At 65.6% G+C, this 27,736-nt stretch overlaps 3 protein-coding genes across 9 annotated transcripts; 1 reads left to right on the top strand and 2 right to left on the bottom strand.

Annotated features, from left to right (window-relative positions):
* Nucleotides 1-1,409: 1,409 nt before the first annotated feature.
* Nucleotides 1,410-3,259, bottom strand: ADIRF (adipogenesis regulatory factor). The gene is made up of 3 exons (XM_058299410.2): nt 3,121-3,259; nt 1,844-1,906; nt 1,410-1,591 (listed from the first exon to the last, which is right to left on the bottom strand). Exons 1-3 carry the CDS (start codon nt 3,179-3,181, stop codon nt 1,485-1,487), a joined length of 231 nt encoding a protein of 76 aa, XP_058155393.1. The 5' UTR covers nt 3,182-3,259; the 3' UTR covers nt 1,410-1,484.
* A 3,111-nt stretch (nt 3,260-6,370) lies between these two features.
* On the bottom strand, nt 6,371-10,949 carry SNCG (synuclein gamma). Of its 6 annotated transcripts, none has more exons than XM_071215950.1 (6): nt 10,700-10,949; nt 10,166-10,394; nt 9,937-9,978; nt 9,324-9,451; nt 6,897-6,968; nt 6,371-6,620 (listed from the first exon to the last, which is right to left on the bottom strand). In XM_071215950.1, the coding sequence occupies exons 1-5, from the start codon at nt 10,851-10,853 to the stop codon at nt 6,901-6,903; spliced, it is 621 nt and encodes a 206-aa protein (XP_071072051.1). In that variant the 5' UTR covers nt 10,854-10,949; the 3' UTR covers nt 6,371-6,620; nt 6,897-6,900. The 6 variants fall into 6 exon arrangements, with proteins under 6 accessions (XP_071072051.1, XP_071072052.1, XP_058155392.1 ...); XM_071215951.1 differs by having other exon boundaries at nt 10,280-10,394; XM_058299409.1 differs by having other exon boundaries at nt 6,371-6,662; nt 10,280-10,394; nt 10,700-10,774.
* Nucleotides 10,950-11,604: 655 nt separating this feature from the next.
* MMRN2 (multimerin 2) lies at nt 11,605-26,604 on the top strand. 2 transcript variants are annotated; one of them, XM_004483213.5, is made up of 7 exons: nt 11,605-11,909; nt 19,384-19,512; nt 19,586-19,692; nt 19,816-19,896; nt 20,531-20,671; nt 20,786-22,213; nt 24,515-26,604. In XM_004483213.5, the coding sequence occupies exons 1-7, from the start codon at nt 11,746-11,748 to the stop codon at nt 24,883-24,885; spliced, it is 2,421 nt and encodes an 806-aa protein (XP_004483270.1). In that variant the 5' UTR covers nt 11,605-11,745; the 3' UTR covers nt 24,886-26,604. The 2 variants fall into 2 exon arrangements, with proteins under 2 accessions (XP_004483270.1, XP_004483269.1); XM_004483212.5 differs by having other exon boundaries at nt 19,816-19,917.
* Nucleotides 26,605-27,736: the final 1,132 nt, after the last annotated feature.

Below are 27,736 nucleotides of genomic sequence, written 5' to 3'. Positions count from 1 at the left end.
GGGGTGAGAAGGAGACGCGTTCCCTGCAGGGCACGGCGGGGCGAGAGCTCCTGGCAGGCCCGGAGGGAGCCCCCTTCGCCCCTAAATCTGTCCCAAGGGCCCTCTGTGACTTGAGATGGAATGGCTCTCTGTGCCCGGAGGACCCGAGGGGAGAGGGTCGGCTCACCGCGGGTGGGGGGAAGAAAGGGCGCGAAGGGTGCTGGGCCGGACGGGAAGGGGCGCGCGCTGCGGGAGGCCGGGGCGAAGAGGCTCGCAGGCGCCAGGGCAGGACAGTGAGTCACCCGCGGGCGACGCGCCCAGGGCCGGAGCCGCGTGCGTGCACAAGTGCGGGGGGCGGGCGGCAACCCCTTTGCGAGACCCCAGGTCCCTCCCGCGGACCCGCCCGACGGAAACGCCGGCCTTTGTGCGGGGCTAGAGGAGGTGGGCGCGCCCGGGAGGGCAGGGCGCCCGGCGGGAGGGGCCGAGCAGGCGCGCGCCCCGCCCACGTGCGCCGCCCACGCGCGCCGGCCGCCCTGCTCCCGGGCCCGGGCACCCCTGGCGGCCGCGTCCCAGCCCTCCGCGCCCCGTGACTCACCCCGGGTGGGGGCGCACGGGCACCCCGCGGGCGGGCGGGTCCCCGGGGCCGGAGCCCGGCGCAGCGGCTCGGCCCTCTCCCCCACGACCTCCCGCTGCCCGGGGCCCGCGCCGGCTCCCAACTTCCCGGCCCGGCGAGAAGGAACCCCCCCTTGAGACTCGGGGGGCCGAGCACCTCCTCCTGGGAGGGGCAGCTTGGGAAAGGGGCGCTGGCCCGAGAACCGAGCGGGAGGGGGCGGGAGAGGCCTGTGCGGGGAGCCGGCGCGGGCCTGGCAGGACGGGGCTTTCTCGGCCCGCGGAGGGCGGGAGGGCGCAGCTGCGCAAGCCTGCCTCCGCGCTCAGGGGCTCTCACCGTTTTACACAGGTTTGGAACACAGAAAAGGAAGCGCGGACAGGATTCGAAGCGAGGAAAATGATATCACCCTGGGGAAGGGGTGTGGGGGGCTAACCTAGCTTTCTGCCCTGCTTGACACTTAAGATACATATTGTGCCTGGCGCTCTAAGATTCATGGTTCTGGGAACAGACAATGAGCGAGGCGTTCCAAGGACGTGCCGTACGTGCGAAGAGAAGGGGCTGGTGAACGCTGACCACCGCGCGCGCCCCTCTGTGGAGGCCTGACGCCCCTCGGCAGGCGCTTGCTGGGTGGCCAGAACCTTGTACTCTGCTCGGGCTACACATCCCGCCATCGAACTTGAGCTGCCTAAATGGGGTTCGCGTACCTGAACAGTCCGGAATTTGGGAGGCGAGGACGCTGGATACGGGGGCTCTGCTCTTGGCCGGGGAGGGCTGGGACCAGCGCGGGTGGGGTGGGGAGAGGCATGAAGTGGACACAGGGTGGGAACACGTGCTTTAATGAGGGGGCAGGTCCAGAGGGCAGGCCTGGAGGGGGTCACCCAGTGACTCTCTTCTGTCATTTCAGGAGCCCGAATTTCTTCCCTAATCCCGAGAAGGTCTCAGAGGCCTGGTTCGTGGTCTTGTCGATGGTTTCCTGGGTGGACTTGACCACCTGGTCCATGGCTGGGGAAGGGCAAGGGAGGGCAGGTGAGGACAGGTGAGGGCCGGTGAGGGCAGGGCCCTAGGGAGCCAGCGCTGTCCCTGTCTGCAACGGTGGCCTGGCCATGGTCCCCCTCCCCAGAAAGCTTGCCTGGGGGGCCCCCGGGGCAGAGGAGGTTGCAGAGGAGAGGGTGAGGCTGGGCTGGGGGCTGGGGAGCAGCAGTGAGGGGAGTGTGCTGGGACTGCCCGCCCCCCCCCCCTCCTACCCCACCAGACCTTTCTCCCCCGCCTCTGTGGCCTGATCCACCACCTCCTGGGCCACTGCTCGGGCTGCTGTCACTGGAACAGAGAAATGTGGTCTTTAGCCCCTTTTCTGGCACTACCCACCGTAGGGGCCTCCCCAGCAGACCTCCTGGTGAAGCCCCTTGCCCAGGACCACCCGGCGAGTGAGGGGCAGGAGCCCTTTCTGTGCCTCCCACCGACCATGTCTATTTATAACTCTGCCCCCGCTCTGGCGCGCGGCCCTCTCCAGCCCCAGGGATGCTGAGAAAACACGGCCAGAGGAAGGAGGGCGGGGCTGGAGCCAGCCTGCCGGCTGTGGCTGCAGCTGGCCCTGGCCCAGGAGGACCCCTGGCCTCTGAACAGCTTCCCCTGCAAAGAGCCGGGCCGGATGCACGAACCCCACCCTCAGTGCACTTGGCCCTGGGCCCCTGCCTCTGCCAGGCCCTCCCCAGAAGGCACACGGGCAGTGCTGTCCACGCCCCGCGGGCAGGCGCTTGGGCACTAGGAGACAAAGTGCGGAAAGGGGGTGAGACTTCCAAGGCCAGTGGCTCCGGGGAGGAGGGGTGGGGTTCCAGGTACTCCGTGGGTCTCGCTGCGTGGGCAGCGACTCATCCCGGCTACTGACCCGTAAACAGCCTGCCCCGCCCAGACCCCGCCCTTGGGGCGTGCCGGGCGGGGCACAGGCAGGTCCCGGGTCTGCCCGGGAGACCCACGGTAGCCGGTAGCCGGGAGGCCGCAGAGGGACCCAGGGGGCTTCCCTGGGGCACTGGCGAGGGAGGGGGCTGGCCGGGTCGTAGGCGGGACCCCACGGGCGCTGGCGGCCCGGAGCCGGAGTGGAGAAGCTCAGGCCGGGGATCTGGAGGGTCTCTGCCCCAGCAGCGGGGAAGGCCCTCGGCGGGGTCTTGAAGGGAATGTTATTTGGGGGTGAGATGGGGCCTGGGGCTGCCTCCCCCACCCCTGCCCGGTCCCGTGCGGGGAGACCCCGTGCGGGCGCAGGCGGAGGTGGAGTCCCCGCTCCCCGCCCGCGCCGTCTCCCAGGATTGGCCCCGACATCGGCTAGAGCGCGGCCCCGGGCTCCGAGAACTTGACGGCTCCCGCACCTCCCTCGGGGCTCCAGGTCAGGGTGGGCGTCCTGCTTCCCCGCCACCTCGGGGCGGGGGCGCCTGCCAAGCCGGAGCCGCCCGCGGACCTAGGAGTCGCCGACCCGCCGCCTCTGCCCCGCGCGTCCCGGCGGGTGGCCGTGCGGGCCGCGGGGCGCGCGCTGCGCTCACCTGCCTCCTGGGCCGCGCCCTCCACCTGCTGCTTCAGGCTCTGCAGGCCCTTGCTGGCCATGGCGGGTCGTCACCGGCAGGCGCGGAGACGCGGGATGCTGCTCGCGGCGGCGGCGGCGGGCGTGTGGGCGCGGGCTTTTAAGGCGCCCCAGGGCCGCCCCTCCCCGCGGGGGAAGCGAAGGGGGGCGCGGGGCGGTTCCCCGCCCGGGGGAGTGAGCGGGCCCGGCTCCCGGCTCCGCAGGCCGCCAGCGGGCACGGCGGGAAGGGGCGCCCCGAGAGAGGCCCGCACAGGGCTAGGGGCTGCGGGGGCGTGGCTGGGACCCGGGGTCGGGAGAGCCGTTAGGCAGGCCGCGGGCTCGGGGAGGGCAGGGCTCCCCGCCGCCGCACAGCGAAGGGGCAGCGGAGGCGCAGGCACCGCTCGGCCACCTTTCCCGAGGCGCTGCAGCCCGGGGACTGGTGACCCCCCCTGGGCGCTGGGTCAGAGGTCAGAGGGTGGAGGGGCCAGGGATCCCGAGAACAGCAGAGGCGCAGCCCCCGCCCCCCCGGCACTCGGTTGTCGCGGGTCTGTCCCCCACCCGCTGCTCTCCCACTGGGGCGTCCGGCTTCGGGTCTGGAGGCCCCGGTGCCCGCGCGTCCCCCAGTCTCCGGTCCGGTGCGGCCACCCCCTGACGCTTGCCCTCTGGGTTCCTTTGCACCTGGCGGGAACCTCCCTCCACCACCACCCCCTCCCCCCTGCGCACGCCTGGCCTTTCCTGGGGAAGAGGGAGCTTGGCAGAAGCGCTGGAGGCTCAGAGCCTGGGGTGGGGCAGCTGGGGGTGCAGGCGCACTGGTGGGGATTGATGGAGTTAGGCCAGCCCAGAGCCAGAGAAGGGACAGGCGATGAGTCAGGTGGGGGAAGGGGCCCGGTGCAGACAAAGGCTGCGGGCACCACCCAGTCGCCGCCCCTCCGCCGGGAGCCTAGACCTACCGGCACACAGGCCCCCTGGGAGCGGCCTGACTGTTGCCAAGGGGACTTGGGTGAGTCCCAGACCTGCCCCCGCTCCTGCCATCCTACCAGTGGCATGTCCCTTTAGCTGGAAGGCCTTTGACCCTGCCTGGTTAGTTCACTGCCTACTGATGACGCTTTTGGCTCCAGGCCCCTGGGCAAGGAGCAAGACAGGGCGGCAGCACTTCTGACCCAGGGCTAGCGAGGCCTGGAGGGCAGAGCAGCCCCGGTGGCAGAGCAGCCCTGGTGGTAGAGCAGCCCTGGTGGTAGAGCAGCCCTGGTGGTAGAGCAGCCCCCTACAGTAGAGCAGCCCCTGAGGGTAGAGCAGCCCCTGACGGTAGAGCAGCCCTGGTGGTAGAGCAGCCCTGGTGGTAGAGCAGCCCCTGACGGTAGAGCAGCCCTGGTGGTAGAGCAGCCCTGGTGGTAGAGCAGCCCCTGACGGTAGAGCAGCCCTGGTGGTAGAGCAGCCCTGGTGGTAGAGCAGCCCTGGTGGTAGAGCAGCCCCTGACGGTAGAGCAGCCCTGGTGGTAGAGCAGCCCTGGTGGTAGAGCCAGTTAAGAGAGTCTCTAGAGCAGCCAGGCCTCTGGGGGTCCAATAGCCCATAAGACAAATCCTGCCACCTCTCTGAGCTTGGATGTGGAGATAATAGAATTTACCCTAAGCGTGAGGACCCCAGGGGCTGAAGGGTGCCCAGCACTCTGCTGAGGGCCCTCATGGGGGATGTGGAGGCCAGGGTGCCAAGAGGGGTCTCTGAAAAGGAGAGGGAGCTGTATTTCCCGAGGGAGTCAGCTGCAGCGCCCCAGAGCCCAGAGCACAGGAGAGGGGGTTTAAAGGCAAAGAGACTGAGGTGCCGGGGCGGGGAGGGGGTGTTGGGATGGACGGGCTCCGGGTGTGTGCTTCTGTGGTGAGGAGGTGGCGCCCAGCAGGCTCCCTGCCAGCTCTGTGGAGCCGCGGGCTCACCGCTCCCTCCTGCCCTTGCGGATGAAAGAGCTCTGGGCGCACCCAGGCCCCCGGCACCTGCTCCCTGAGCCTGCACAGACCTGCTCCCCGCACCTGGCTGGGCCAGGAGCAGGGGTGCCCTGCCTGCCCCGGCCTCTCCCAGGCCCTCCTACTGTGCCCACAGGGGTGGGGGGGGAGCAGGGAGCCGGCAGCCCCCTGCTCCTTGCGCCTCCTGGGCAGTGGGAGGCCCGGGGGCAGCAGGCCAGGCTGCGACCCAGCCCAGCAGTCTCCGGACACTCGGAGCCCAAGCTGCTGGGGCGTCACGGGGAGGCTGCGGTCCCCAGGGAGCCCTGCTTCCTGCTCAGCCGTCTCCGAACAAGACTCTGGGGCACGATGCCAACGTTCCCCCCGTGGAGGACGCTCTGACCAGCTCGGACCCCAGGATGATTTGCCACCTTGGGGGGTGGGGGATGGGGACAAGCCACCACCCTGAGAGGCTCTGGGGCTGGGCTGCCGGACCTCATGCTGACCCCTCATTGTGCTGTGTCCCGCTGTCCCCAGTTACCTGCTTGGAGAACCTGGGAGAATGCCAGTTCCTACCCCACAGGCTGGCAGGGAGGCTTAAGTGAGGTAAGGGGCTGGGGGCAGGGCCAGGCAAGGGCAGAAGCCCTATCCCTGCTGGTGTTCGCCGTTTCCCTCTGCAGCGGAGCCTTTCTCTCCGCTGCGCCTTAGTTGCTGTTTGCAATGACACCTGGCAGGAGTCTCTATGGAGGAGGGGAGCCCAGCGCCAGCTCCGGTGGGCGCCGGAGGCCCGCGGTGGGTGGGGTGCAGGCCTCTGCTGGGGCGGTCGCTGAAGCCCTCGCCGCGGGCGTCGCCGTCGCCAGCTCTGCCCGCGACTCTGCTCCAGGGAGGGGTGCCTCGTGTCCCTTGTGGGCCGCCAGACCCGGGAGCCGAGGATGCAGAGGGGGACAAGGCCCGGGGGGCCCTCCTCGCCTCCTGCTGCCAGTGGGCGCCGCAGGGACGCGGAGCAGGCGGAAGCCAGCTGAGGCTCTGGGCCGGGCACCCGGGCCTGCTTCCATGGCAGGCGGCCTGCACGTCGATGGGGGGCGCCGAGGGCCGTGGCCGCTGCCTCCATGTGAAAGGGCCCGGGGGGGGGGGGGGGGGCAGGCGGCCAAGGCTTCGCCAGCTCTCAGCAGGTTCCAGAAACATTCAGGTCCCCGGAGGAACCTGCTTCTCTGACCCAGTCAGCGGGCTGTTCCTGAGGGGACGCAGGGCCTTTTCCTCAAATGAGTCAGCAAAGGGGAGGAAGCCTGGGACCGGCCGGGCCATGGGCGTGGACTAGTTTTATTTGGAATCATGAAAGTAAACAACCCAAAAATTCACAGCGGCATCAGGACCAGAGGTGGGCGGGAGGGAAGGCCGTGGCAGGAAGGGCGGGCCGTGGGCGGCAGCTGAGGCGGGAGCCTGCGCCCCTCCCCGCCGGCCTGCGCTCCTGTCTGGGTGCTCCGTGCGCCAGGAGAGGTGGGGTCCTCGGGCTCCTTGCGGACTTGCAGCTCTAGTCTCCCTCAGTCTTGGCCTGGGAGAGGGCGTGACCCTCACACACAGCCCCGAGACCCTCCTACAGGCGCCGGAGTGGGGTGGGCAGGGGGCGTGTCAGCTGGGCCCCTGCCCTGAAGGGACATTTGTGAGGGGACCTCAGGGCCGGCCCTGCCCGTGGTCCCTCTGGGGAGCCGCAGGTCAGTCTGCACAGACTGGAGGGCCCCACCCAAAAACCTCCAGAGGGCGGCTTGCCGAGGGCCACCCGGGGAGCAGACAGGGGGCCGGGGGGCGCAGCCCCGGGTGCAGCTCCTACCTCCTCAGCCCCTGCCTCTTCCTCCGTGGCTGCCTCGTCCTCCTGCGGGGGGGCAGGTGGCACCAAGCTCTCCTGTTGGGGGAGCAGAGGGAGGTGAGACGGCGTGGGGGGCCAGAGGGCGCGGGCTGCCTGCTCCCCTCCAGTGGAGGTCCCTTGCGCCCCCCCTGCTCTGTGGGGCGAGGAGCAGAGGAGCAGACCAGCGGCGAGGGGGGCTTCACTTAAGGGCCGACAGCTGGGCACTCGTCTGATGACGTCAAGGCCTTCGGGGGGGAGGGGTACCCTCTACCCCGGAGCCAGCGTCACCCCTGAGCTGAGCCCCGGGGTCCTGGGCAGGTCCTGGTTGGGCCTAGCAGATAAGGAAGCCCTAGCCTGGGCCAGTGGCTGGAGGCAGAGCCCCTTGAAGCCTGCCCCTGGCCCTAGTGTCCCCAAAGCACATCACACACCTTCGCCCCACCCAGCCCCCCAAGCAGCTCTAGGAGGATGGGGGTGTCACTGCTGTCCACATACAGGGAGCCTGAGGTCAGGGAGGTTAGGTATCCAGCTCAAGGCCTCAGAGCTCAGAAGCAGCAGCCCTGGTGGGGATCAGGTCTGGCTTGCTCCAGCTGGAGGAATGCCTCCCTCTTCCCTCTCCCTGCCTGACCAGGGCCAGCCCTGCTTTGCCCAATGCTCTCCCCCTTCCTGTCTCCTCTACAACCTTCCCCCCAGGCCTAAAGGGTGGGGGACTGCCTGAGGGGTGGGCGTGGGACAGCTGGGGTGGGCAGCGCCAGGCTGGGCTATTTGCCTGACCTTAGCACCTGCGTCTGGAGGGCCCTGTCACCTCTGTGCGACCAGAGTCATCCTGCCCCATGGTGGAGTGGAGCTTAAAAGGGCATGAGCTGTGTCAGCCCCGGGGGAGGGACAGGCTGCCGGGTCCCTGCTGCCCCCACAGGCAGGCGTTGCTGCATCCTTCTACAGTTCCCTGGGGGTGATCAGGACTGGCTTTTGGGTGTCACCAGGAAATGAGTCTCCTTTGGGTGCCACTCCCACGCTAGGGGCAGCTCCAGGACTCTCCAGCCCTCCTCTGGGGTCAGAGAGGAATTCCCAGGCATCCGTGCCAGGGCTGGTGGGCAGCCTGATCCGCACCGCAGGGCCTCCTTTGCAGGGGTGGGGCAGGTGGACAGGGGGCCTGGTGTGAGACCCGACCTCACCCAGCCCAGCTGGGGCCCTGATGATGGCGGCAGGGCGATGTACAATAATCACCACCATTTGGCGGGTGCCCCCGAGAGCCAGCCATTGCCTCTCTATGTGGCTCGTTTCCCTGCATCGCAGCCCAAAGAGGCAGGTGCTTCACCCTTATTTTACAGATGAGGAGATGGACACCCAGAGGTTGACTTTCCAAGGTCTTAGGGCTAGGACGCAGCAGAGATGGGAGAGGGGAGCAACTGTCTGCTCCAAGGACATGGACAGCCTATGCCGAACCTTGGGGGCCCCCTGTCCCCAGAGCCAGGAGCAGGAAGGCCCCCTACCCTCCTGCCTGCCCACCCACCCACTGGCTAGAGCTGGGACTCTCTTCCAGGTAGGCAGCCCCCGACAGGGCAGGAGACCCACCCCCCGCTGTCCCCACCCTGGTTGGAATCCTGCCTCCCACACCAGCTGACACGCAGTGTTGCCAGCCAGGATGCCCGCCGGGAATTCCAGACTCGTGGGGAGCAACTGTGACCTTGCGCGCATCTCTTAATCTCTCTGGGGCAGTGGGGGACAGGGGAGTGTGAGCACCAGACCAACCACGAGGGTGCACCGAGCGCCACTCACGGGCCGCAGCTGGGGCGCGTCCACGGTGCCACACCCAGCACGTGGGGTTTTGAGGAGATTAAATGAGTTGTTAGTACCTTGTGTCCGATGCCGAAGGCAGAGCCCGCTCTGCGCTGGGCGCGGCACCCGCCTCCTGGGAGCACCCCGCTGCTCCCGCGCGCTGTGCTGCCGGAACTCGCGCACGCATGCGCGCACGCAGGCGCGCAGCACACAGGCCCCCAGGGCACCTCGCACGCACAGTGCGCACGCTCCTCTCCCACCCCCACTGCCGAGGCCTGGGCGGGGCTGCGCGCGCCGCCTTCCCCCGCCAGGGGGCGCCGCCTTCCCCCGCCAGGGGGCGCCGCTTCCCCGCGCCCGCGGACCGCGCGCTCGCGTTAATGGAATGGGGTGTCTCCCGAGCGCCCCGGGGCTCCGGAGGGAGGGTGTTTAGGCTCCCTTTTCCAGTCCCCAAAATGGGCCCCACACTCCCTGCCCCGAGGGCTGTGGAGGGGCCGCGGGGGTCTGTGGGGCGAGCACACCGCGCAGCCTCGCCGCGGAGCCGCGTCCCCCCAGGCCGCGTCCCCTGGGGGTCGGGGGGCGGCCGCGCCCGCGCGCTGGCCTCGCAGCCCGGGGAGGGCCGGGCTCCGCAGCGCCCACCTTGCGCACCACGCCGGCGGTGAGCGCGATGTTCTCGGCCTCCTCCACGGTCTTGGTGGCCACGCTGTTGACGCTGGTGACCACGGCGTCGCTCACGGCGGCGGCCTGCTCCCTGGTCTTCTCGGCGACTGCGGGCAGGGCTCTGATGGCCTCTGGCCCGACCCCTCCCCACCGGGGCCTGGCCCTGCCCACGGAGGGCAGGAGCAGCCCCTTTCCCGGGCCACTCCAGACGCCTGCTGTCCCCGGCACCCGGTTTCTGGCTCAGTGGACTGGGGGGGTCCCCGACACCCGCTTTCTGACTCAGTGGGCTGGGGGGTCCCCGACACCCGCTTTCTGGCTCAGTGGACTGGGGGGTCCCCGACACCCGCTTTCTGGCTCAGTGGACTGGGGGGCCCCCGACACCCGCTTTCTGGCTCAGTGGACTGGGGGGCCCCCGGCACCCGCTTTCTGGCTTAGAGGACTTGGCGGGGGTTGGTCCCACTGGGGGGTTAGGCTCAGGGTATCGGTCCAGGAGGGGCTTGGGGCCCCAGCCTGGGTGAGCAAGGGCCCTGGGTGGACCCCCAGTACGAGGGGGCGCGCTCCCCGGGGCCCGGCCCCTTCCCGGTGGCCTCACCCGAGGTCACGCTCTGCACCACGCCCTCCTTGGTCTTGGCTCCTGGGGAGAAAACGGAGGCATCAGCCACGCCCAGCACCCCCCAGGACAGCCCAGCAAGCCGTGGGGTCAGCAGGGGTGAGGGATGGGGTCTGGGTGCCCGCAGCCCCTTCGAAGGGTGGCTTCTGCTGTGTCTGGAGGAAGGGGGCTGGACAGGATGGGAAGGCAGATGAAAGAGACGGGGCCTGACCTAGGGGTGCTGGGGCCCGGCTGTGGCCCTGGGCCTCGGATCGGGCCAGGCCGGAGCTGAGTCATCCCAGGGGAGGCTCCGGCCTGGGTGGGGGGACCGGAGAGCCCCCAGCACCTGCCGCTCCAGGGCGTGTCCAGGGTCTGATGACGGGTTGGAGCTGTGCTCGCAGCCGGCCAGGGGCGCGGGGGGGCTCCAGGCTGGGGGGACCTCGGGGACTGAGTCCAGGGATCTGTGGGTGATGCCGGGGCTGGGGCAAGGGGGCCTGGAGGTGTGCATTTGTGCGTGCACAAAGCGGTCAGCTGTGTCTGAGGGCCCCTCTCGCCGGCCTGTCCCCTGGGGGACCCCGAGCAGGCCAGGGGAAACAGCCCCTGGTGTGCAAGGGGGGTGTGGGGTGCTCCGGGCTTGGCAGCCCCTGGCTCAAGGGCGGGGTCCCCACCCCTGCCTGCCTGCCTGGGGCTGGGGGGGGAGGTCAGGCCCGAGGCGACTCCGCCCCGCGGCAGGGGCTGCCACGCCGCGCCCCGCGACCCCACTCACCCACATACATGACCCCCTGCTTGGTCTTCTCGGCGGCCTCGGTCACCCCCTGCTTGGTCTTCTCGGCGGCCTCGGTCACCCCCTGCTTGGTCTTCTCGGCGGCGCCCGCCACGCCCTCCCTGGCGATGGAGAGGCCCTTCCTGACGATGTCCATGGTGCGGGCAGGGCGGCTCTCGGCGGCGGGAGGCAGGGACAGGCCGGGCGCTGGCGGGAGCTGCGGCAGCCGCTCCGTCGCTGCCTCTTATTGACGCTGATGAAATATTGATGCGGCGGCGCGGCCGGCGGGCGCCAGGCCAGTGGGGGCAGGGGGAGGGGGCGGCTCCCGGGGCGGGAGGGCCTGCAGGCCCCGCTGCCTCTGCCCTTCCCCCTGCCTCCTCCCCGTTGGGGCTGCGCCCCACATCCATCACCACCCTCCACACCAAATGCCCACGTCCGGGGGAAGGAGGCCCCGAGAGGAGGCTTTGCCAGGGCCCCCGGGGCCGGGCAGGGATCAGGGCCACCCAGGCCTGTCGGGTGAGAGCAGCAGCCACCCTGACCAGTCTGGGCTGCCTGCGGGGGCTCCCGGGTGCCCGGGACCAAGGTCAGGGGGAGGGGCTGGAGGCATGGAAAGGCCCCGTCCTTGTCCTCAGCTCTCGCGCCCCGGGCAGCTGCCTGCCCTCTCTCAGGCCCTGATGTGCCCCCCACTCAGGCCCCCTAAGGCTGCCCGCCCGCTGCTTCCACCACGAGGCCCCTGGTCTCCTCCCCCCACCCAGGGAGCAGATTCCCGTGGGACATACTCAGTGGGCCACCTCCCCGCACCCCCGGGGCCACCGCCCACGTCCTCTCAGGACACAGGAACCTGCCTGCATCAGGGCCAGGTGGGGGGCGGGGAGGTGTGGCGGGGGTGGGCCGGGCGAGACCCACCGGGTGGCTGGCCCAGGCCACTTCCTCTCTTTGTTGTCCCTGTGTTGTCCTTTCCTTCCAAGACTTAGCTTGAAAACCCCGTCACTGGCAGTTCCTGGAGGCGCTTGTCCGAAGCTGAGCTCAGACCTGCCCCGGCGGCTGAGATGCTCCTGACGCTGCTGCTCGGCCTCGGGGGGCCCCTAGCGTGGGGGCTACCGGGGGCCTGGGCCCAGGTCCCCAGAGCCGGGTTTTCTGACCCGCCGAGCCCCAGGGGGCCTGAGGAATGGCGGGAAGAGACCGAGGACCCCAGCAGGGGCCCTGGCAGACGGTAAGAGGGCCTGAGCCTCGGGGCGGGTCATGGCAAGGGCCACTCTGGACCTCAGTTTGCACGTCTGTGCAATGGGCTAATGGCATCCGTCTGCAGGGGCGGCTGCGAGGGAGATGCCCGGGGCCGGCTCCCCACCGGGGAGGACAGGTTGTTTCCAGGCTGACCCAGGGCAAGAAACAAGGCTTGGGTGGGCAGGCGCAGCTGCTTGCCATCAACCCGCAGTGTGGGGTGCCAAGGGGCTGGGGTTCTGGACGTTTCCACCTGGCCTGGCAGCGGCCCCTGTTCTTCCAAGGAAGTCAGTTCTGAAAGCGGAGCCCCAGCGCCCACGTGCAGGCTGGCGTGCCGGCCCAGACTCCCCCGGGGATGGGGCTTTTGACCCAAGCACCCCAGGAGACAGCAGGGACCAGCCTGGCCTTGAGAGCCGAGCTGTGTGCAGAGAGCGGCCCTGCTCTCCAGGCCTCCCGGGAGCTCTGTGAGCCTGTGTTTCTCTGCGGAAATGGCATTGAGCCTGGACCCAGGACACCCCCATCCCAGCTTCTGTTTGCCCAGAGCCAGGGGCCCCCCTGCTCACCCCTCAGGGGCCTTACCTGCCATCACCCCGAGTCAGCAGGTGCCACTTCTGGGCCAGTCTCTGGGCCAGTCACCTTGCCAACTTTGATCTTGGTTACTCCTCCCAGCCACCCTGTTTCCAGAGGGGGAGCCCAAGGCTCAGAGAGGTTGAGTGGCTTGCCCAAAGTCACACAGCTAGAGAGCTGGAACTAGGTTCTGAGCATTTAGAGGCAGCCCAGCCTCAGATGTACCCATTGCTCTCCCCCATGCCCAGGGCTTGAGGGCCCCTGTATGAATCTGAAGGATGAGGGGGGACCGACTGACATCACGCTAGACACCACCACCCTGGCTGGGAGTGTGGGGGGTGAGGGGTCTCAGTCAGGTTCTGATCTCTTGCTGTAGATTTGCTTGTTGGAAGCTTTCCTGAAAGCAGATTTGGCCCAGGAGGAGGAGGAGGGCGAGGCTAGCTGGGGAGCATCTACCCCTAAGGGGGAGCGGCTGGCGGTGTGGGGAGCCGTGGCCTGAGGGTGGCACAGAGACCCCACGCCCACCCTGAACCCCAGGTCTGCGTGCCGCGTGACTCAGGGAGGGGGCATCCGGCCACCCAGCTCAGCGTGACTTCAGGACCCCGGACCAGGGAGGAAGGGGGCTCGAGGGGCCCAGGAGGAGCGGGGGAGGGGCCGTGGGGGAGGGCGCGTCTCCAGGGCCAGGGCACCCTGCGGGGTCGCCCAGCCCACCGGCGGGGCGGGGCGGGGTCCCAGTGTGAGTGCTCGTGTGCAGCCCGGCGCAGGGGTGCCCGGGCTCCCCTAGGCGCGTGGGGCCTGCTGGGCCTCCTTGCCACGCCCCAGTCCCTGCGTGTCCCCAGCAGCCGCGCCCGGGGGCTCCGAGGGGGCTGGTGAGAAAGGAAGGAAACGCCGGGCTTCCTCCCGGGCTTCCCGCGCCGTAAAGGGAGCGGCGGAAGCCTGCGCCGGGCGCGCTCGGGGAGGGCGCGGGGAGGTGGCGGGAGCCCCAGGGCGCCCCGGCCTGCGCCCCCCACGCGCGATGCCCAAGCCTCGGCGAAGGCCTGACGCCCGCGTCCCGTCGCCCAGCGCGGGAGCAGCGACGCGCGGCTCTGGACTCCGTGGGGCGGAGGCTCTTTCCGCGTCGGAATTCGGGCTCCTGGGACACTGGCCGGAGCCGCGCGGGGACGGCGTGGCCCGCGGCAAGGTCAAGGCGCCTCATCTGTGTGGTCGAGGCAGCCGGGCGCGGCGGCTCTGCCGCCCCCACCTTCAGGAGATTGGGGTGCTCAGAGGGGCGCGGCCTGCGCCCCCAACCCCCCCACCCCCCCAAGCACGGAGGTCCAGGAGTGGGGCAGAGCTGGGCCCACCGGCCCCTCTGGCTGCAAATGCCCAGCGCCCTGCTCCGGGCGGGGGCTGTGGGCAAATGCGCACCTCAGCCCAGCGCCTGCCCGGCCCCCAGCCGGGGCTTGTGGGCCCACCCCCATGCCAAAAGAAAAGAAGAAACATCCTGGTGGGTGCGGGACTTCTGCACCTGGGCCCCTTTCTGGGGCCTGCAGCTTCTCTGGCGCTGGTGTTGCCAGCTGGAGTGCAGGCCTGGGTGCCGAGGGCACACCTGCGTCCCCAGGGAGACTCCAGACCGGGTGTGTGTGGGGGGTCCTGGCCCTATGAGGCACTTAGAGCAGGGGGCAGCGGCCCTAACAGGAGGCTCCAGCTACCAGCCCTGCTTCGGGCCGCCTCTGCCTGCCCCACACCTGCCTCTCCAGGCCCCACGGGGCAGGGCGTGGAAGCTTCTCCATCTTTCCAGAACTGGAGGGCCTTGTTCAAGGTCATCCTGGGTCCAGGGAAGGCAGAGGGGAGGAGCGCCCGAGCCTCCCAGCCCCCCCTTTAGAGGCGCCGAACGAGTCTGCCTGGGGCTGGGGTCTCAAGTCGCAGCCCGCCCCGGCTCCAGAGCCCTTGCCCTCGCTCCAGGCTGGCCCTGCCTTGGGTGTGACTGCTGGCTCTGAGGCCACTGGGACGTGAGGGCACCCAGCGGGACGGGGAGAACAATGGGGCGCTGCAGCCAGCTGGGCTGGGGGCACGGGGCGCAGAGGGCCGGGTGACGCTGCCAAGAGCTGAAGGAAACCAAAGCAAAGGTCAGGAATGTTCCCAGGGACTCGGGCCAGCGGCCTGTGCCGTGCCAAGGGCGGGGAGCGTGGGCACAGAGGGCAGCTCCGGGCCGCTCAGGAGAGAAAGTTCCTTGGCAGGAAGGGCGGGCGGCACAGCTTCCGGGCCCGGGAGCTCGTTGGAAAGTCCCGGTCACTCTGCCGGCAGCCCGCGGGCAGGGCCTCTCAGGCAGGCCCCGGGGTGGCCAGGGAATGGGCCTTTTGGGGAGCGGTGGACCTCAGCTGGGCTCTGCTGACCTTGGGCTGGACTGTCCTGTTCAGCAGCACCCCCGGCCGCCTCCACCCACCAGGTCCGGGCGTGCCCTTCCCCGGGGACCACTGTAAATCTCTCCAGACACTGCCAGGTAGCCTCTAGCGGGGCGGGATCCTCCCGTGCCTGCCGAGAACCACTGGTTTAGTGAAATACTTTCCCCCGGGGCTGAATGTTCCAGGAATTTCCACCGGTGCAGTGTGGGGTGGGAGCTGGCGGTGCTCGCAGACGTCCCTCTCCTGGTTCCTGCACTCTGGCCCACGGTTCACTGCTTCAGTACTGCATCAGTACTCCTTCCCACTGTTTTTTTTTTTTTTAGGAGGTACTGGGGATTGAACCTGGGACCTCGTACGTGGGAAGCAGGCGCTCAACCACTGAGTTACATCTGCCCCCCTCCCCCATTTTGATACGCCTCCTTTACCACGGCCTAGCCCCTCAGGGACAGGTGGGTCCTGTCCTGGTCTCTCTTCCCACTGACGGGCCCATCAGCTCCTGGGCTGATACCCCACTCTTTTCATGACTTGAGAAACTCCCCATGCGTCATTCTCTTCCAAAATGTGACACACACTCAGAGGCAGGGGTCAGCAAACCATGGCCTGCCGCCAGCTTTTGAAAATAAAGTTTATTGGGACACAGCCACGCTCATTCGTGGACATGCCGATAGCGGCTGCTTTCGCACCACCGTGTCCGAGTAGTTGCACCAAAGTCCTTATGACGCACGGAGAATAAAACCGGGGCGGCTGTTGGCGTGTGACTGCGGCCAGCGGCCCCACGCTCGGTTTAATGCTGGGCTGCCGCCATCGTGAAATTCTTGAAGATCTTTGAACAAGGGCCCTCCCTGCCTTTTCTAGTTTGCCCTGAACCCTGCAAATAATGTAGCTGCTCCTGGGTGAAAATATTTACTCTCTGGTCCTTTACAGAAAATGTTTGCCAACTAGTTCTACAAGGTTTGTTGAGACAGTGATTTTCAAGCCTTTAGCTGGTTCTTTGGAATTTACCTATACTCTAAATAACATGCAGTTATTGCTATGTCTTGAGACAGCATTACCTCCTGATGGCAGATAATGGGTTACTTCCACATCCCATTAAGGACGAAGATGACTCAGCTCCGATTCCTACCCCACCCCGGCCCAACGTGCTTGCGTGCACACATGTACCCACCACACACCTCCCACTCCACCACCTCTCCAGTCACCATTGTCATTCTGAGTATTTACGGCCATGAGTGCTACTTAAGGTCGAGGCTTGAAATAAACAATGAATTTCTTGTTTTCCCTGCACACTTTTGGTTTTCCCTGGAGTACCCAACTGCTTTGGTTTTTGCCTAGTTTTCTGTGTCTTTTCCACTAATTCAATTCCAAATTCTTGGCTAGCTGACTAAATCTCCGTGGAGGCTCTTGTTCCCGTCAGGTCTTTGGCCACCCCATCTTCTTGGAGAAGCCTCTCCTGGGCCTCCTGGCCTGGCTGCCCTCTACATCCAACGTCCTGGGAACTCTCACCACCATCTTCCTGGGAATTCCCTTCAGCTCATGGCTCGCCGAAACCTTTGTTTCCTGATCCCATGGACTAGCCCCTGGTTCTGGCAGAGCACCTGCTCTGGCACAGTGGTGCTCAACCTTGGAATGACCTAGAGAACTCTAAAGATGCTGTTCCAGGCCCCAACTCCAAAGAGTTTTACTTAACTGGTCTGTGGTGGGGCCCAAGAGAATCTTATCTTTAAGGTGCCAGAGGATGGTTGTAACATGCAGGATGGTTGTAACATGCTGGAGAAGCACTGTAGTAGCTCCCTGGTAAAGGGTCCATGGGAGGCACATGTTTGGAAACCTTGCTCGATTGAAAATGCCTTTATTTTGCCATCACATTGATTGATAGTTGACCTTGGGATAGGATTCCAGGTTGGAAGTAATTCTCCTTCAAGATTTTGAATGCGATTCTCTACTGTGTTCTAGCTTCCAGTATTGCTGTTGAGAGGTTCAAAGTCATTCTAATTACAGCTGGAGGCAGGGAGGTTCTCTCTGGAAGCTTTGCCCCAGAGTTCTGGAATTTCATAATGATGTGCCTTGATAGGGGTTTATTTTCATCATATTGTGGTTAATTGGTGGTCCCTTCGTGTCTGAAAATTCAAGTTCTTCACTCCTGGGATCTTTAAAATATTTTCATCAATGATTTCCTCCTTCTGTTCTCTTTTATTCTAGAACACCAGTTGGATACTGGATCTCCAGGACTGGGACTTTTATACATATATATATATATATTTTTTTTTTCACTCCTGTTTTCCATTTCTGTGTTTGCTCACCTTTTAGAGAAATTTCTTTAACTTTACCGTCTACCATCTCTATCGCAAATGTTTTCATTTCTACTATTATGTTTTTCATTTCCAAGGGTTCAATTTTGTTCTCTGACTGTTCCTTTCTCCATTTTTTTAAGGGCTTCCTGTTCTTATTTCTTGGCTGCTGTAATTTCGCACATAAATCTGGGAATATTAGTACACATTTTTTGGAAGTTTTTTCCTTCCTGCACAGTCTTGGTTTTCTCCAAGTTGGTGATTTTTCTGTTTGTGAGTTTGTGTTTTTTCCCCCCAAACCAGAAGATTATTTCATTTACTACATGTGTATACATAATTACATATTCTACCATCCTACTTATGACAGAGGTACATTTACATTTATTGGTATGATTATTTGATTCACATCTGCCTCCCCACTAGATATTAAGTTCTACAAAGACAGGAAATGTTTATCTTCTGTAACTCTATACCCCCAGTTCCTAGTCTAATTCCTGGGAAATGGTAGATGCACAGAAATTATTTGTCATGTCAATGAATGCAAGGTCACAGAAATTTGTGGAATTATGTTTTCATTCTTTAAATTTCCTTTGAGCTACTTTTCTCACTTCTTTTAAAAAAATCAGTTGTACTTTCAATACCATAAAATTAGCACTTTGCATAAAAAATTAGAAAATACAGAAAAATATAAAAATAACTCCTAATCCCTCTAACTAAAGACATTCTCTGCTGAGGGGCGCAACTCTGATTAAACACGGATGGCTATGCCGTTTGAGGGTTCCGACCCCCCTCTTTCGTCACCCTTGGCCGTCCACTCACGTACGCGTGGAGAGACTGGGAAGCAGGGTGGAAGCCACGACTGGACGCTCTGGCGAGCGTCGGGTTTCAGCGTCTCTGGGCCTTTCCCCTTGGGCCAGGCCACCTTCCTGAGAAGCGTTTCCAACCCGCTGCTCGGAGAGGAAAGGCTGGCTGTGGGCTTCCTGGAGCCGAGGGGGGCCGGGCTGCGGGTGGGGGTGGCCTTGGCATTCAGAACGCAGACGGTCATCCCCCTCGGTGCCCCCCTTCCCAGCACTGGAACTCGGTGACTGCGCCGGGTGGCCCCAGGACCAAGGTCCTCTCCAGAGCGCAAAACCCCAGCCCTGCAGGGGCCACTGTCTCACCAAGACGACCAGCCCTCCACACGCCCCGCGATCACCCCAGCCCAAGCCGCCTCGCCTCTGCCCTAGACCCCTGCAGCCGCTGTCCCCTCCTATCCTTTCTGCACCCAGGACCCAGGATCCGTCGCGTCACTTCTTTGCCTGAGCCTTTTCCGTGACGACCGTGCCCTCCGCCGGCACTCGGCCCGCTGGGGCCTGGCTTCTCCTCCCGGCCTCTCCCCTGCAGCCCCTTTCCCACGCACCCTCTGCCCCTGCCTAGGGTCCCACACACCCACACACGCTCCCTCCCTCTCAACCTCAGTCTAATCACTGCCACCTCCTGCCGGCCTTCCCAGGTCCCTGAGCTTCTCTTGTCCTAGCACTTGTCACCCCATCTTGAGGGGCTGCTCTCCCCGGGAAAGTTGGGGGGCCCACCAGCCTGGGGATCGGGATGTCAGTGCACCCCCCAAACCAGCCCTGCTGGAGCCACAAAGGGGCGATGGCTGGGCCCAGCTGCCCTTCCCACAGGGTGCCCCTGTCTAAAAGTCCATCTCATCATGACACTCACGGGGCACGGCCGGGGGGCAGGCGCCCGCCCTGCAGGGGGGTCTCTGGTGAGGAAGGATGCTGGGGGTGATGGGGGGCAGGCTGCCAGGGCAGCCAGGGTGGGGCAGGGGAGCACCACCCGCCAAGCTCTTCTTAGGGGCCGGCTGCTCCATGGCAAAGATGGGGAAACCGAGGCTCCCACCAAGAGCCTCACTCAGGGTTGCACAGACGGAAAGTGGTTTAGCTAGGATGGAGGCCCGGACACCCCAGCTCTGAGGGCCTTCCTGGGGGGCCCTCAGCCTCTCTGCTGCCCTGGTCGGCCTGGAGAAGCGGGGGGCGCAGGGGCTCTCCCAGGCAGCGTTCGCCGAGCGCTTGCTGTTGAGCCGGAGGGCCGGGCCACCCAGGGCTCTGCCTCCTCAGGGCGGCGGGGCTTTGGGTGGGGGTGGGCGCTCCACCCCCGCAGCGCCTGTCAGCTCTCCAAAGGGGGCGCGGCGGGGACCCCGGGCTGCGGCCCCAGCCCCCTCGCGCGTTTTCTGGTTGCTTTCTAGTAACTGGTGCCCGTACCAGACGTCCAAGCTGGTGACCTTCGTAGCTGCCTGCAGAGCCGAGAAATTCCTGGTCCACTCGCAGCAGCCGTGCCCGCAGGGGGCTCCGGACTGCCAGCAAGTCAGAGTCCTGTGAGTGGGGACGTGGGGGGCGGCATCGGGGCTCCACTGGCCCCCCATCACTGAGCCTGCCCTGCTCTCCCAGGTACCACACGGCCCACAGACCGGTGTACCAGGTCAGGCAGAAAGTGCTGGCCTCAGTGGCCTGGAGGTGCTGCCCGGGCTACGCGGGCGCCGACTGCCAGGACCACGGTAGGGTGCCCCGCCGCCCGCGCCCCTCCTCCTTGCTCCACCCCCCCCCGCTCCCCTCCCTGCCTGCTCCTCCGACCCCGGCCTCAGCATCCTCCGGAGACCTCTCCCCGCTCCTCTCTGCAGATCCCACGGCGACCCCCGAGCCCGCAGGGCCAGGGGAAGTTCCCGGAGCGCCTGTGCACGGGCCTGCTGGCTTCGGACTGGGTGAGGAGCTCTCCTGGGCAGGTGGGGCAGGGGCCTGTGCCCGGGCCCTCTCTCCTTCGACAGGGTGGGGCCATTTCAGAAAAGTCTCCCCCATGGAATCGGCAGAGGCGTCCTGCCCCCACCCCACCCGGCCCACAGCCACCTGCCCGCTGCCCGAGCGCAGGCGCCGTTTCCTGGGTCGTGTTCCGGGGGGGACAGCTTCCTCCTGCCTCTTCCTCGCCCCCCGAACGGCCCAGGCTCCTGCAGCCTGGAGGGAGCCAGGCACGCCCCTGGCCTTGGAGTCAGAGGCTCCCACCAAGGGACACTATGAGGCTGGGCCCGCGGCTGGCACGGCCAGCGACTGTCGTCACTTGGCTAACCCTGACCTGTTGTCAGGGCTGCGAGAACACTGACTTGAGACCATGTCCGCGGGGCTGAGGGGGAATGTGCGGCGCTCGATTGGTCATGTCTGCTGGGGGCACAGCGGCGGGGTGAGGGCTCATGGCCTTCCCGGGCTAGCGGTTTCTCAGTTCCTGCTCCGAGCACTCAGCCCCCACCTGCCCTGCCCCAAACCCCTACGTGGCCTTCTCTGTGCCTCGCGGTCTGACCAGGCCTGGCGAGTTCTCTCTGGCATGTCGCTCTGATGTGTATTCAGGTCCCGCGGCTGCCGAGACGGTCAGGGCCCAGGCGCAGCAGGAACGCCTGCTGGGAGAGCTCCAGAACGACGTCCGCCAGGCGGCTGGCAGCCTCCCCAGCCTGCGGGAGGCCCTGGCGAGGAATCTCACAGCTGCAGCAGGTGAGGCCACGGGAGAGGTGGGCCGGCAGGGCCCGCAGACCTCCGTGGGCCCCCCTGGGGCTGCCTGGGGAGGGATGTCCACTGTGTGTGGAAACCTGTGCCTTTTGCCCGCAGAGCTTCCCGGAAGGTCCTCGGAGCAGGTGCCGCTGCCGCAGGTGGACGCCTTCCTGCAGGTGCATCTCAGTCCCATCTGGAGCAGCTTCAACAAGAGCCTGCACAGCCTTGCCCAGGCCGTGAGGAACCTGTCTCGGGACGTGGAAGCCAACCGCCGCGCCATCGAGAGGGGCCAGGGCGGGGCGGCGTGCGGGGCCGACGTCCAGAAGCCCGGCGCCAAACGCGAGAGCAAGGTCCAGGAGGATGCGCGGAGGGTGGGCCAGCTGCAGCGGGACCTGGATGACTGCCGGCACGGCTGGCGCCCTCCGCCGCCGCCGCAGACCTTCTCTGAAGTGCAGGCCGACGAGGACCCTGAGTCGGAGCCGCTGCCCAAGGCCCCGGAACTGGAGAGCCTGCAGGCTTGGCTGGGCCATCTGCAGAACAACTTCTCCGCCCTGCAGGTGGCCGTGGGCCGCAGGGAGGAGGAGGTGCACGACGCCCTGGGGGGCGTGAGGGCCGCGGTGGCCCAGCACGGCCAGGAGCTCAAGCAGCTGTTCACGTTGTCCGAGGACGCCTCCCTGCGGCTGGGCAAGGCCGAGCGGCAGCTGGACAAGCTGCGGGTGGACCAAGGGGCGCTGCGCGAGCTCCGGGCGGTCCTGACCGAGCGGTCCCTGGCGATGGAGGAGAACAAGGAGGAGGTGGAGCGGCGGCTGCTGGGGCTCAGCCTCACCCTGCAGCAGGTGCAGGGCGCCCAGGCCTCCCTGCTGCCCCACGTCAGGAACTGCAGCCGCGCGCTGTCGCAGGCCCGGGCCGCCCTGGACGAGCGGCGGGGGCTGGACAAGCCGTCCCCGCAGGCCCTGCGCAAAGCCCTGGAGACGCTGGCCGAGAGCGTGGAGGCGCTGCGGGGGCAGGGCGCGCAGGCGCAGGCCGAGCTGGCGCTGCTGGGCGGCCGGGTGCGGGCGCTGGCGCGCGGGGTGGCCGAGCTGCAGCGCGCCAGGGACGCGGCGCAGAGGGACGCGCGCCAGCTGCACAGCTCCTTCGCGGCGCTGCTGGAGGACACGCTGCGGCACGAGGCCGTGCTGGCCGCCCTCTTCGGGGACGAGGCGCTGGAGGAGCTGGGCGAGGCGGCGCTGGGCCCGCAGCCGCCGTCCCTGGAGCAGACGCGCGCGGCCCTGTGGGCAGCGGGCCCCGGTGCGGCCGCCGACCGCGAGCTCGAGGGCCTCCGCGGCGCCGCCGCCTCGGTGCAGCAGGCGCTGGAGCGGCACGTGCGGCTCTTCCACGGCCTCTTCGGGAACTTCCAGGGGCTCCTGGCGGCCAACGTCAGCTTGGACCTGGAGAAGCTGCAGGCCCTGCTGAGCCGGCGGGAGAGGCGGCAGCAGGGCGGCCTGGAGGCTGCGCGCAGGAGGGACAGGAAGCGGGGGGCGCCGTGGGCCGACAGCGGGGGCAAAGGTGAGCCAGGGCCGGGGAGCAGCTCTTCTCCTTCCGAGGGGCCCGGGGTGAAAGAGAGCAGGGAGGGTGCTCGTCGGTCACCGCTGCTCAGCTCCCAACCTCGTCGTCCCCCCGGGGCTGGTGTACCTAGCCGAAGTCCCTTGTCCTTGAACTGCCTGTGGGTGCTAGACGCCGGGTGCTGGCGGAGCTGGCAGGGCGGCCCGTCGTGTGGAAGGCTGAGGCCTCCTGTGCACGCTGCTGACCGCTGCAGCTGGAAGCAGCAGGGACAAACGCCTTTCTTCCCATGCCACATCTCAAACCCCGCGTCCCAGCGCTCTCCCCCACCCGAGCCCTCAACCAGCTTTCCCCTGCAGACAGAGGTATGCAGGCAGAGACCCTAGACGGGTCTAGAAGGAGCTCATTCCTACAATCAGGGGACCCAGTGCCAGGCCCCGTGCCGTGCCCTTGTGCTTTTTGCCACGTTGAGTCACTGCAGCCACTCAATGGCGCCTCAATTGTCACCACCACATTGCCCGAAACCTTGGCTCAAATGCAGAGTGCCCTGCTTGCCCAGCTAGTTGGTGGCCCAGAGGACACTCGGATGCCGGCTGGCCGTCCCCAGTGTTGGCTCTTCTCCTGTGCCCCGCGAGGACCAGGCCAGGGAGCTGGCCCCAGGCGGAAGTGCTGTGCAGCTAGCCTTGCCCCATCCCCGAGGCCGCCGAGGAGGCTGCTGGACTGTCCTCTGCCAGCCAGGGCCGGGGCCTTGTCCTCGCCTGGACACGGAGGCCGGGGAGGGCCACCGTCCAGGTGTCCACTTGCTGGCGCCGGCTGAAAGGTGGGCGGCCCAGGGCCACTGAAGGCCCCTATCCCGGCCCGTCCACCTCCCCGCCGCCCCTCCCTCCAGCCTAGCAGGCCTGCGGCTCCTCGGGCGGTGTGGGGCGGTGGAAAGTGCACCGGCCCTCGAGTCTCTTGCTTGCCTCAGTTTCTCTCTCCGTTAAACGGGAGATGCACTATCTACAGCAGAGGGTTGCTATGAAGATCAACAGATGACGCTTAGCCAAGGCCCGGCCCGAGGCCGAGCACACGGCAGGCACCAGTCTGGCTTCTGCCCGGCGGGCCCTGTCTTGGGCCTAGCTGTGCCTGCCCGGTTAGCCCTCTCCTGCCGGTGGCCCGAGGCCTCCACGGGCTGGGACTTCCAGGATTTGCCTGAAGGTCGGAGTCGCCAGGCTTACCACGGCAGTATTTCGTGATTTCAAACATGTTTTTTCCCTTTCAAAAGTAAAGATAAGAATTGCCCCTTATTTGTCTTGCCCGGGGCTAGGGCTCGTCGCTGGGCCCTGGCCTGGAGGGAAGCCACACTCAGTGTCCACCAGCACCTTGGCGGGGCCCCCCACCCGCCTGCCTTCTGGGGGCACGTGGGCTTCTGGCGTAGGTGCAGGTGCAGGGCCACGCCTGGCGGCCTTTCTGCGGGCTGGGGCCCTCCCCGATGGCAATTCTCAAAGTCTCCCACTACTAGAGCAGAGCAAGGCTGTGGTTGGAGGGGGCGTCACAGGCTGGGGCTCCGTGGCTGGGACCCAGGTCACTCACTGCTGGGCCTGGGGCTCGCAGCTGGGCCCAGACGGACCCTCTGCCCAGCCCCAGCCCCTCCTCGTGGGCGCGCTCCCTGCCTCCACGCCTGCCCGCGGGCCTGCTGGGCCCACAGCCCCGGCCCTCGCTCAGCCTGTGTCCTCCTCCCAAGGCGCCCATCCTCTCCCCGTGTGTGAGAGCAGGGGCAGTGCCAGACCAGGGGCCCCTGGCTCTGCTCCAGCTGTGTGATCTGGAGCAGGCAGCTTTCCCTCTCTGGGCCTCCGCTCCCCCGTCTGTAATGCCAGAACTCAGGGCAGCATATTTTGAGAACCATAGAAGCTGCAGCGTGAAAAACCTGGGTCTCCCTGAGACCCCCCCCCCCCCGCACCAGCCCTGTCTGCTGATTCCTTCAGGTCAGTTCCTGTGCCCAGCGCCCTCCACTCTCCTCGTCACCTCCCCAATGCTGGCACGGCCTGGGGACAGCAGTATTCGCTCTCTCCTTTCCCATGTGTGCCTCAGGATGCCTGGCAGACGGCAGTGGTGCCGGAGCCGGAAACTGGGGCCACTGTCCCAAGCCAGGTGGCCCTGGACAACATGTAGGAGCCCTGAGCCTCAGCTTCCTCGGCCCGTAACACAGGGAGACTTGGCTCTCGAGGATGTTGGAAGGGAAGAGCTGGGTTCAAATTGTACGTGGGGGCAGGGCCGCGGTCTCAGGGTGTGATTTCCCCGGTCACCGAGGACTTCCCTGTGTTGCAGCCTCCGCGGTGGCCTTCTATGCCAGCCTCGCAGCGGGGACGGCCGCGCCGCAGACGGTGAAGTTCAACACGACCCTCCTCAACGCCGGCAGCAGCTACTTCCCCGAGCACGGCTACTTCCAAGCCCCCGAGCGCGGCGTCTACTTTTTTGCGGTGAGCGTTGAATTTGGCCCCGGGCCAGGCGCCGGGCAGCTGGTGTTTGGAGGTCGCCATCGGACCCCAGTCCACGCCACCGAGGAGCAGGCGACGACCTTTGCTGTGGCCCAGCTGCAGAAGGACGAGAGGGTGTGGTTTGAGCTGACCCAGGGGACGGTGACGAAGAGAAACCCGCCGGGCGCTACCTTCGGGGGCTTCCTGATCTCCAGGACCTGAGCTCGGGGGGCCTGCGCACAGCGACGACTCGCCCAGCTCCTTGGCGGGGCTCTGGCCTGGAGACCCGCCCGCGAGTGCCGCCTCCCCGGAGACCTGCAAGGCAGGGAGGGCGCGGCCTCCCTCTGGACGCGGGGCGTGTCCCTTCGGCAGGGGACTGGGAGCTTCCTGGGGTGGGGCTGGCCCGAGGGAGCGTGAACCTGGCAGGGGCCTGGAACCCCGAGTTGGCCACACCGTGTCAGGCAGCCGCTGCCGAGTTTCGCTCCCGTGGTTGGAAACGTCTGCGCGACACTCCAGACCTTTCTCCCGCTTCCTCTTCCTAATCTTACGCTAGGAAATCCTGCCTTCCCAGGAGAAATTTGTTCACAGTGGAGGTGGCATTTGGACTCTGTCCACAGTCATCCGGGACGAGCGGTCCCCAGCGCCGCGGAGCCCCGGGGCAGCGCCCACCCAGGCGACGCAGCCGAGGGACGGGAAGTCCGTGTCTTTTCCTTCGTTTCAGTTGTTCTTTGAGGTTTTTTGTACTTTGACTTCCACCTCTTCTCTTTCTATCACACGGGAAAAGGCGCTTAGGACAAGACACGCCAAACACTAAGTAAACAGGGCTCTAAGGAACACCTCTACCCAGGAAGGGGGCGGGGGAGGAGGTGAGGGGAGACTACGAATCCCCCAACACTTGTCGACGCTGAATAAAGCGATGCCCTACAAACCGCCGCTGCTTACTGCTGGGGAGCAGAGCTCTTGGGGAAGGGCGGTAGAAAGAGGCGCTAAAATGAGACTCTCTGGGATGAGGGTGCTCGTCACTATTCTAGGCGGCCTCTGCCCCACGGTTCCAGGTGATTCTACACGGAACAGTCCGTGACCTCCGCGGAGCTGCAGTCAACTCCCGCGCTCCAAGCATGGCTGCGGGCTGATTACAGATCCTGCAGCAAACAGGCTTAAAAAAGGAGTCCGTTACGCAGGCGTCAGAAAAGCAAGGTTCTGGTTTGTGGCAGCTGTTTGTTGACTACACTGTTGTCCACAAGATCAGCCTGGGCTGGGTCATGAAAAGAGCAGGAGGTCCCAGCCTTGGGAGATGGGATTTCTTGTGTGCCTTTGGTTTGTGACGGAATCCTCCGAAAAGAGTCACACGAAGCAGCGGACCAGGGAGGAATAAAGGGGCTGTTGTTTCTTCGCCAGCGATGGCGGGCATTCGGGTCGAGGCCTTCTGTGGGTCAAGACCACCGAGGCAAACACTGTTTTCCAGGCTGCCAGTGATCCAAGGAGGTGGGCCTCAGGACTGACTTCCCACTGAGCTCTGTGCGCGCAGCCCGCTGAAGCTTCAGGGCGATGGAGCTGCTGGCCCGGCCCAGCACTCAGGCACCAGCGCCAAGGCGCCCAAGGCACGACGGGTTTCGGTCACTCCAGCCCGAGACTGTCACCTCGCTGCTGGCCGGCCCACGTGGTGCCTTCTTTCCTGCCCACCTGCTACTGGACGGGCTTAGCTCAGGTGCGGTGTTAGGGTAATGCGATCTAATCACTGGGGGCTCTTCATGGCGCACACAGGGCGCTGACTCCCCCGTCGTGGGGTGTGTCTTCCGGCCCTCCTGGGGTAGACGTCTTCCCGAGGGCTGGCACAGCTCAGCCAGCTGTTTGTACCAGTCATCCCAGACGCTAGAGGAATAGAGTGTGTCCCATGCAACAAGGCTTACATGATTAAATTACACAAAAACTTGACCTCGAGCTTACGTTCACATTTTCTATTTACACGGTTCTGTAATTAGTACTCCAGATTAGCAAGGGCTCTAAAGTTCCTTTGATATATTTCTTATCTTCCCTGAGACACCTAATAACTCTTGGTGGAAACCCCTTCTCAGCGACCTCCGGTCCCGCCTGCCCCTGGCTACCCAAACCAGTGTTAAAACACTTTTCATGTGCGGCGTCCAGAACTAGATGGCAGGCTGCGCACACAGAGGTACCCTCTCCAAATCTGATTGATAAAACAAAATACTAAGAACTACCGGGAAGCAGATATGGCTCAATGGATAGAGCTTCCGCCCACCATATAGGAGGTCCAGGGTTCAACACCCAGGGCCTCCTGGCCTGTGAGGCGAGTGGCCCGCATGGAGTGCTGCTGTGCCCCTGGAGTGTCCCCCCGCACAGGGGTGCCCCTGCGCAAGGAGTGGCCCTCGCACAAGAGTGGCCTCCACGCAGGAGAAAAGACCGCCCGGCAGTGGATGTCACCCACCCGGAGAGCTGATGCAGCAAGTTGAGGCAACAACAACAAAAAAGGCACAGCGAAGAGACAATATGAGACACAGCAAACTAGGGAGCTGAGGTGGAGCGAGAGAACGGCCCTCTCTCCCACTCCGGCAGGTCCCAGGATGGGTTCCCAGAGCCACCTAATGAGAATACAACAGGCAAAGAAGAACACCCAGTGATTGGACACAGCAGACAACAGGCAGGGGGAGGGGAGAGAAATAAGGGGAAAAAATGGCTTTAAAAATATATATCATTGGAAAACAAGAATGAGTAGCATAAAGAGATCAGAAAACTTCAGTAATTCCTGAAAACTAGAAAGTGGGAGGGACCAAGAATAAAATGAAATAGCAACAGGACACGGCCACCCCAGACAGCCGATACCGCTGTAGAGATGGGGTGATGTCGGGGAGCGCCAGCCTCAAGCTCGGCGCTCAGTCAGGGCCCGCCCCCGCCCCGCCCGCGCCAAGCGGCCGGCCCAGCTGGAGCTGCCGGTCCTGGGCCCCGGCCACCGGGAGCTGCTGGCCGCTGGACAGGAGGGAGCGCCCCACCCGGAAGGCGAGCGCGGCAGCGGCCCCCTGCAGGTGTCTCTGCCAACCGCAGCCTAACGTCAGAA

Source organism: Dasypus novemcinctus, chromosome 6 (assembly GCF_030445035.2).
Source record: "Dasypus novemcinctus isolate mDasNov1 chromosome 6, mDasNov1.1.hap2, whole genome shotgun sequence".
NCBI classification, from domain to species: Eukaryota; Metazoa; Chordata; class Mammalia; order Cingulata; family Dasypodidae; genus Dasypus; species Dasypus novemcinctus.
Note: the sequence above shows the minus strand (reverse complement) of the source record. Positions and strands in the feature narration are given on the sequence as shown.

What these genes read in the sequence shown, in the direction of transcription:
- MMRN2 (XM_004483212.5), top strand. Translation starts at nt 11,746, where the DNA reads ATGCTCCTGACGCTGCTGCTCGGCCTCGGGGGGCCCCTAGCGTGGGGG. An exon ending in TGCCAGCAAGTCAGAGTCCT is followed by an intron (nt 19,513 to 19,585) that starts GTGAGTGGGGAC and finishes CTGCTCTCCCAG; the next exon opens with GTACCACACGGCCCACAGAC. An exon ending in GGCCGACAGCGGGGGCAAAG is followed by an intron (nt 22,214 to 24,514) that starts GTGAGCCAGGGC and finishes CCTGTGTTGCAG; the next exon opens with CCTCCGCGGTGGCCTTCTAT.
- ADIRF (XM_058299410.2), bottom strand. Translation starts at nt 3,181, where the DNA reads ATGGCCAGCAAGGGCCTGCAGAGCCTGAAGCAGCAGGTGGAGGGCGCG. An exon ending in GGGCGCGGCCCAGGAGGCAG is followed by an intron (nt 1,907 to 3,120) that starts GTGAGCGCAGCG and finishes TCTCTGTTCCAG; the next exon opens with TGACAGCAGCCCGAGCAGTG. An exon ending in CACAGAGGCGGGGGAGAAAG is followed by an intron (nt 1,592 to 1,843) that starts GTCTGGTGGGGT and finishes GCCCTTCCCCAG; the next exon opens with CCATGGACCAGGTGGTCAAG.
- SNCG (XM_071215950.1), bottom strand. Translation starts at nt 10,853, where the DNA reads ATGGACATCGTCAGGAAGGGCCTCTCCATCGCCAGGGAGGGCGTGGCG. An exon ending in GCAGGGGGTCATGTATGTGG is followed by an intron (nt 10,395 to 10,699) that starts GTGAGTGGGGTC and finishes CATCACCCACAG; the next exon opens with ATCCCTGGACTCAGTCCCCG. An exon ending in CCGCCGGCGTGGTGCGCAAG is followed by an intron (nt 6,969 to 9,323) that starts GTGGGCGCTGCG and finishes CTCCCCCAACAG; the next exon opens with GAGAGCTTGGTGCCACCTGC.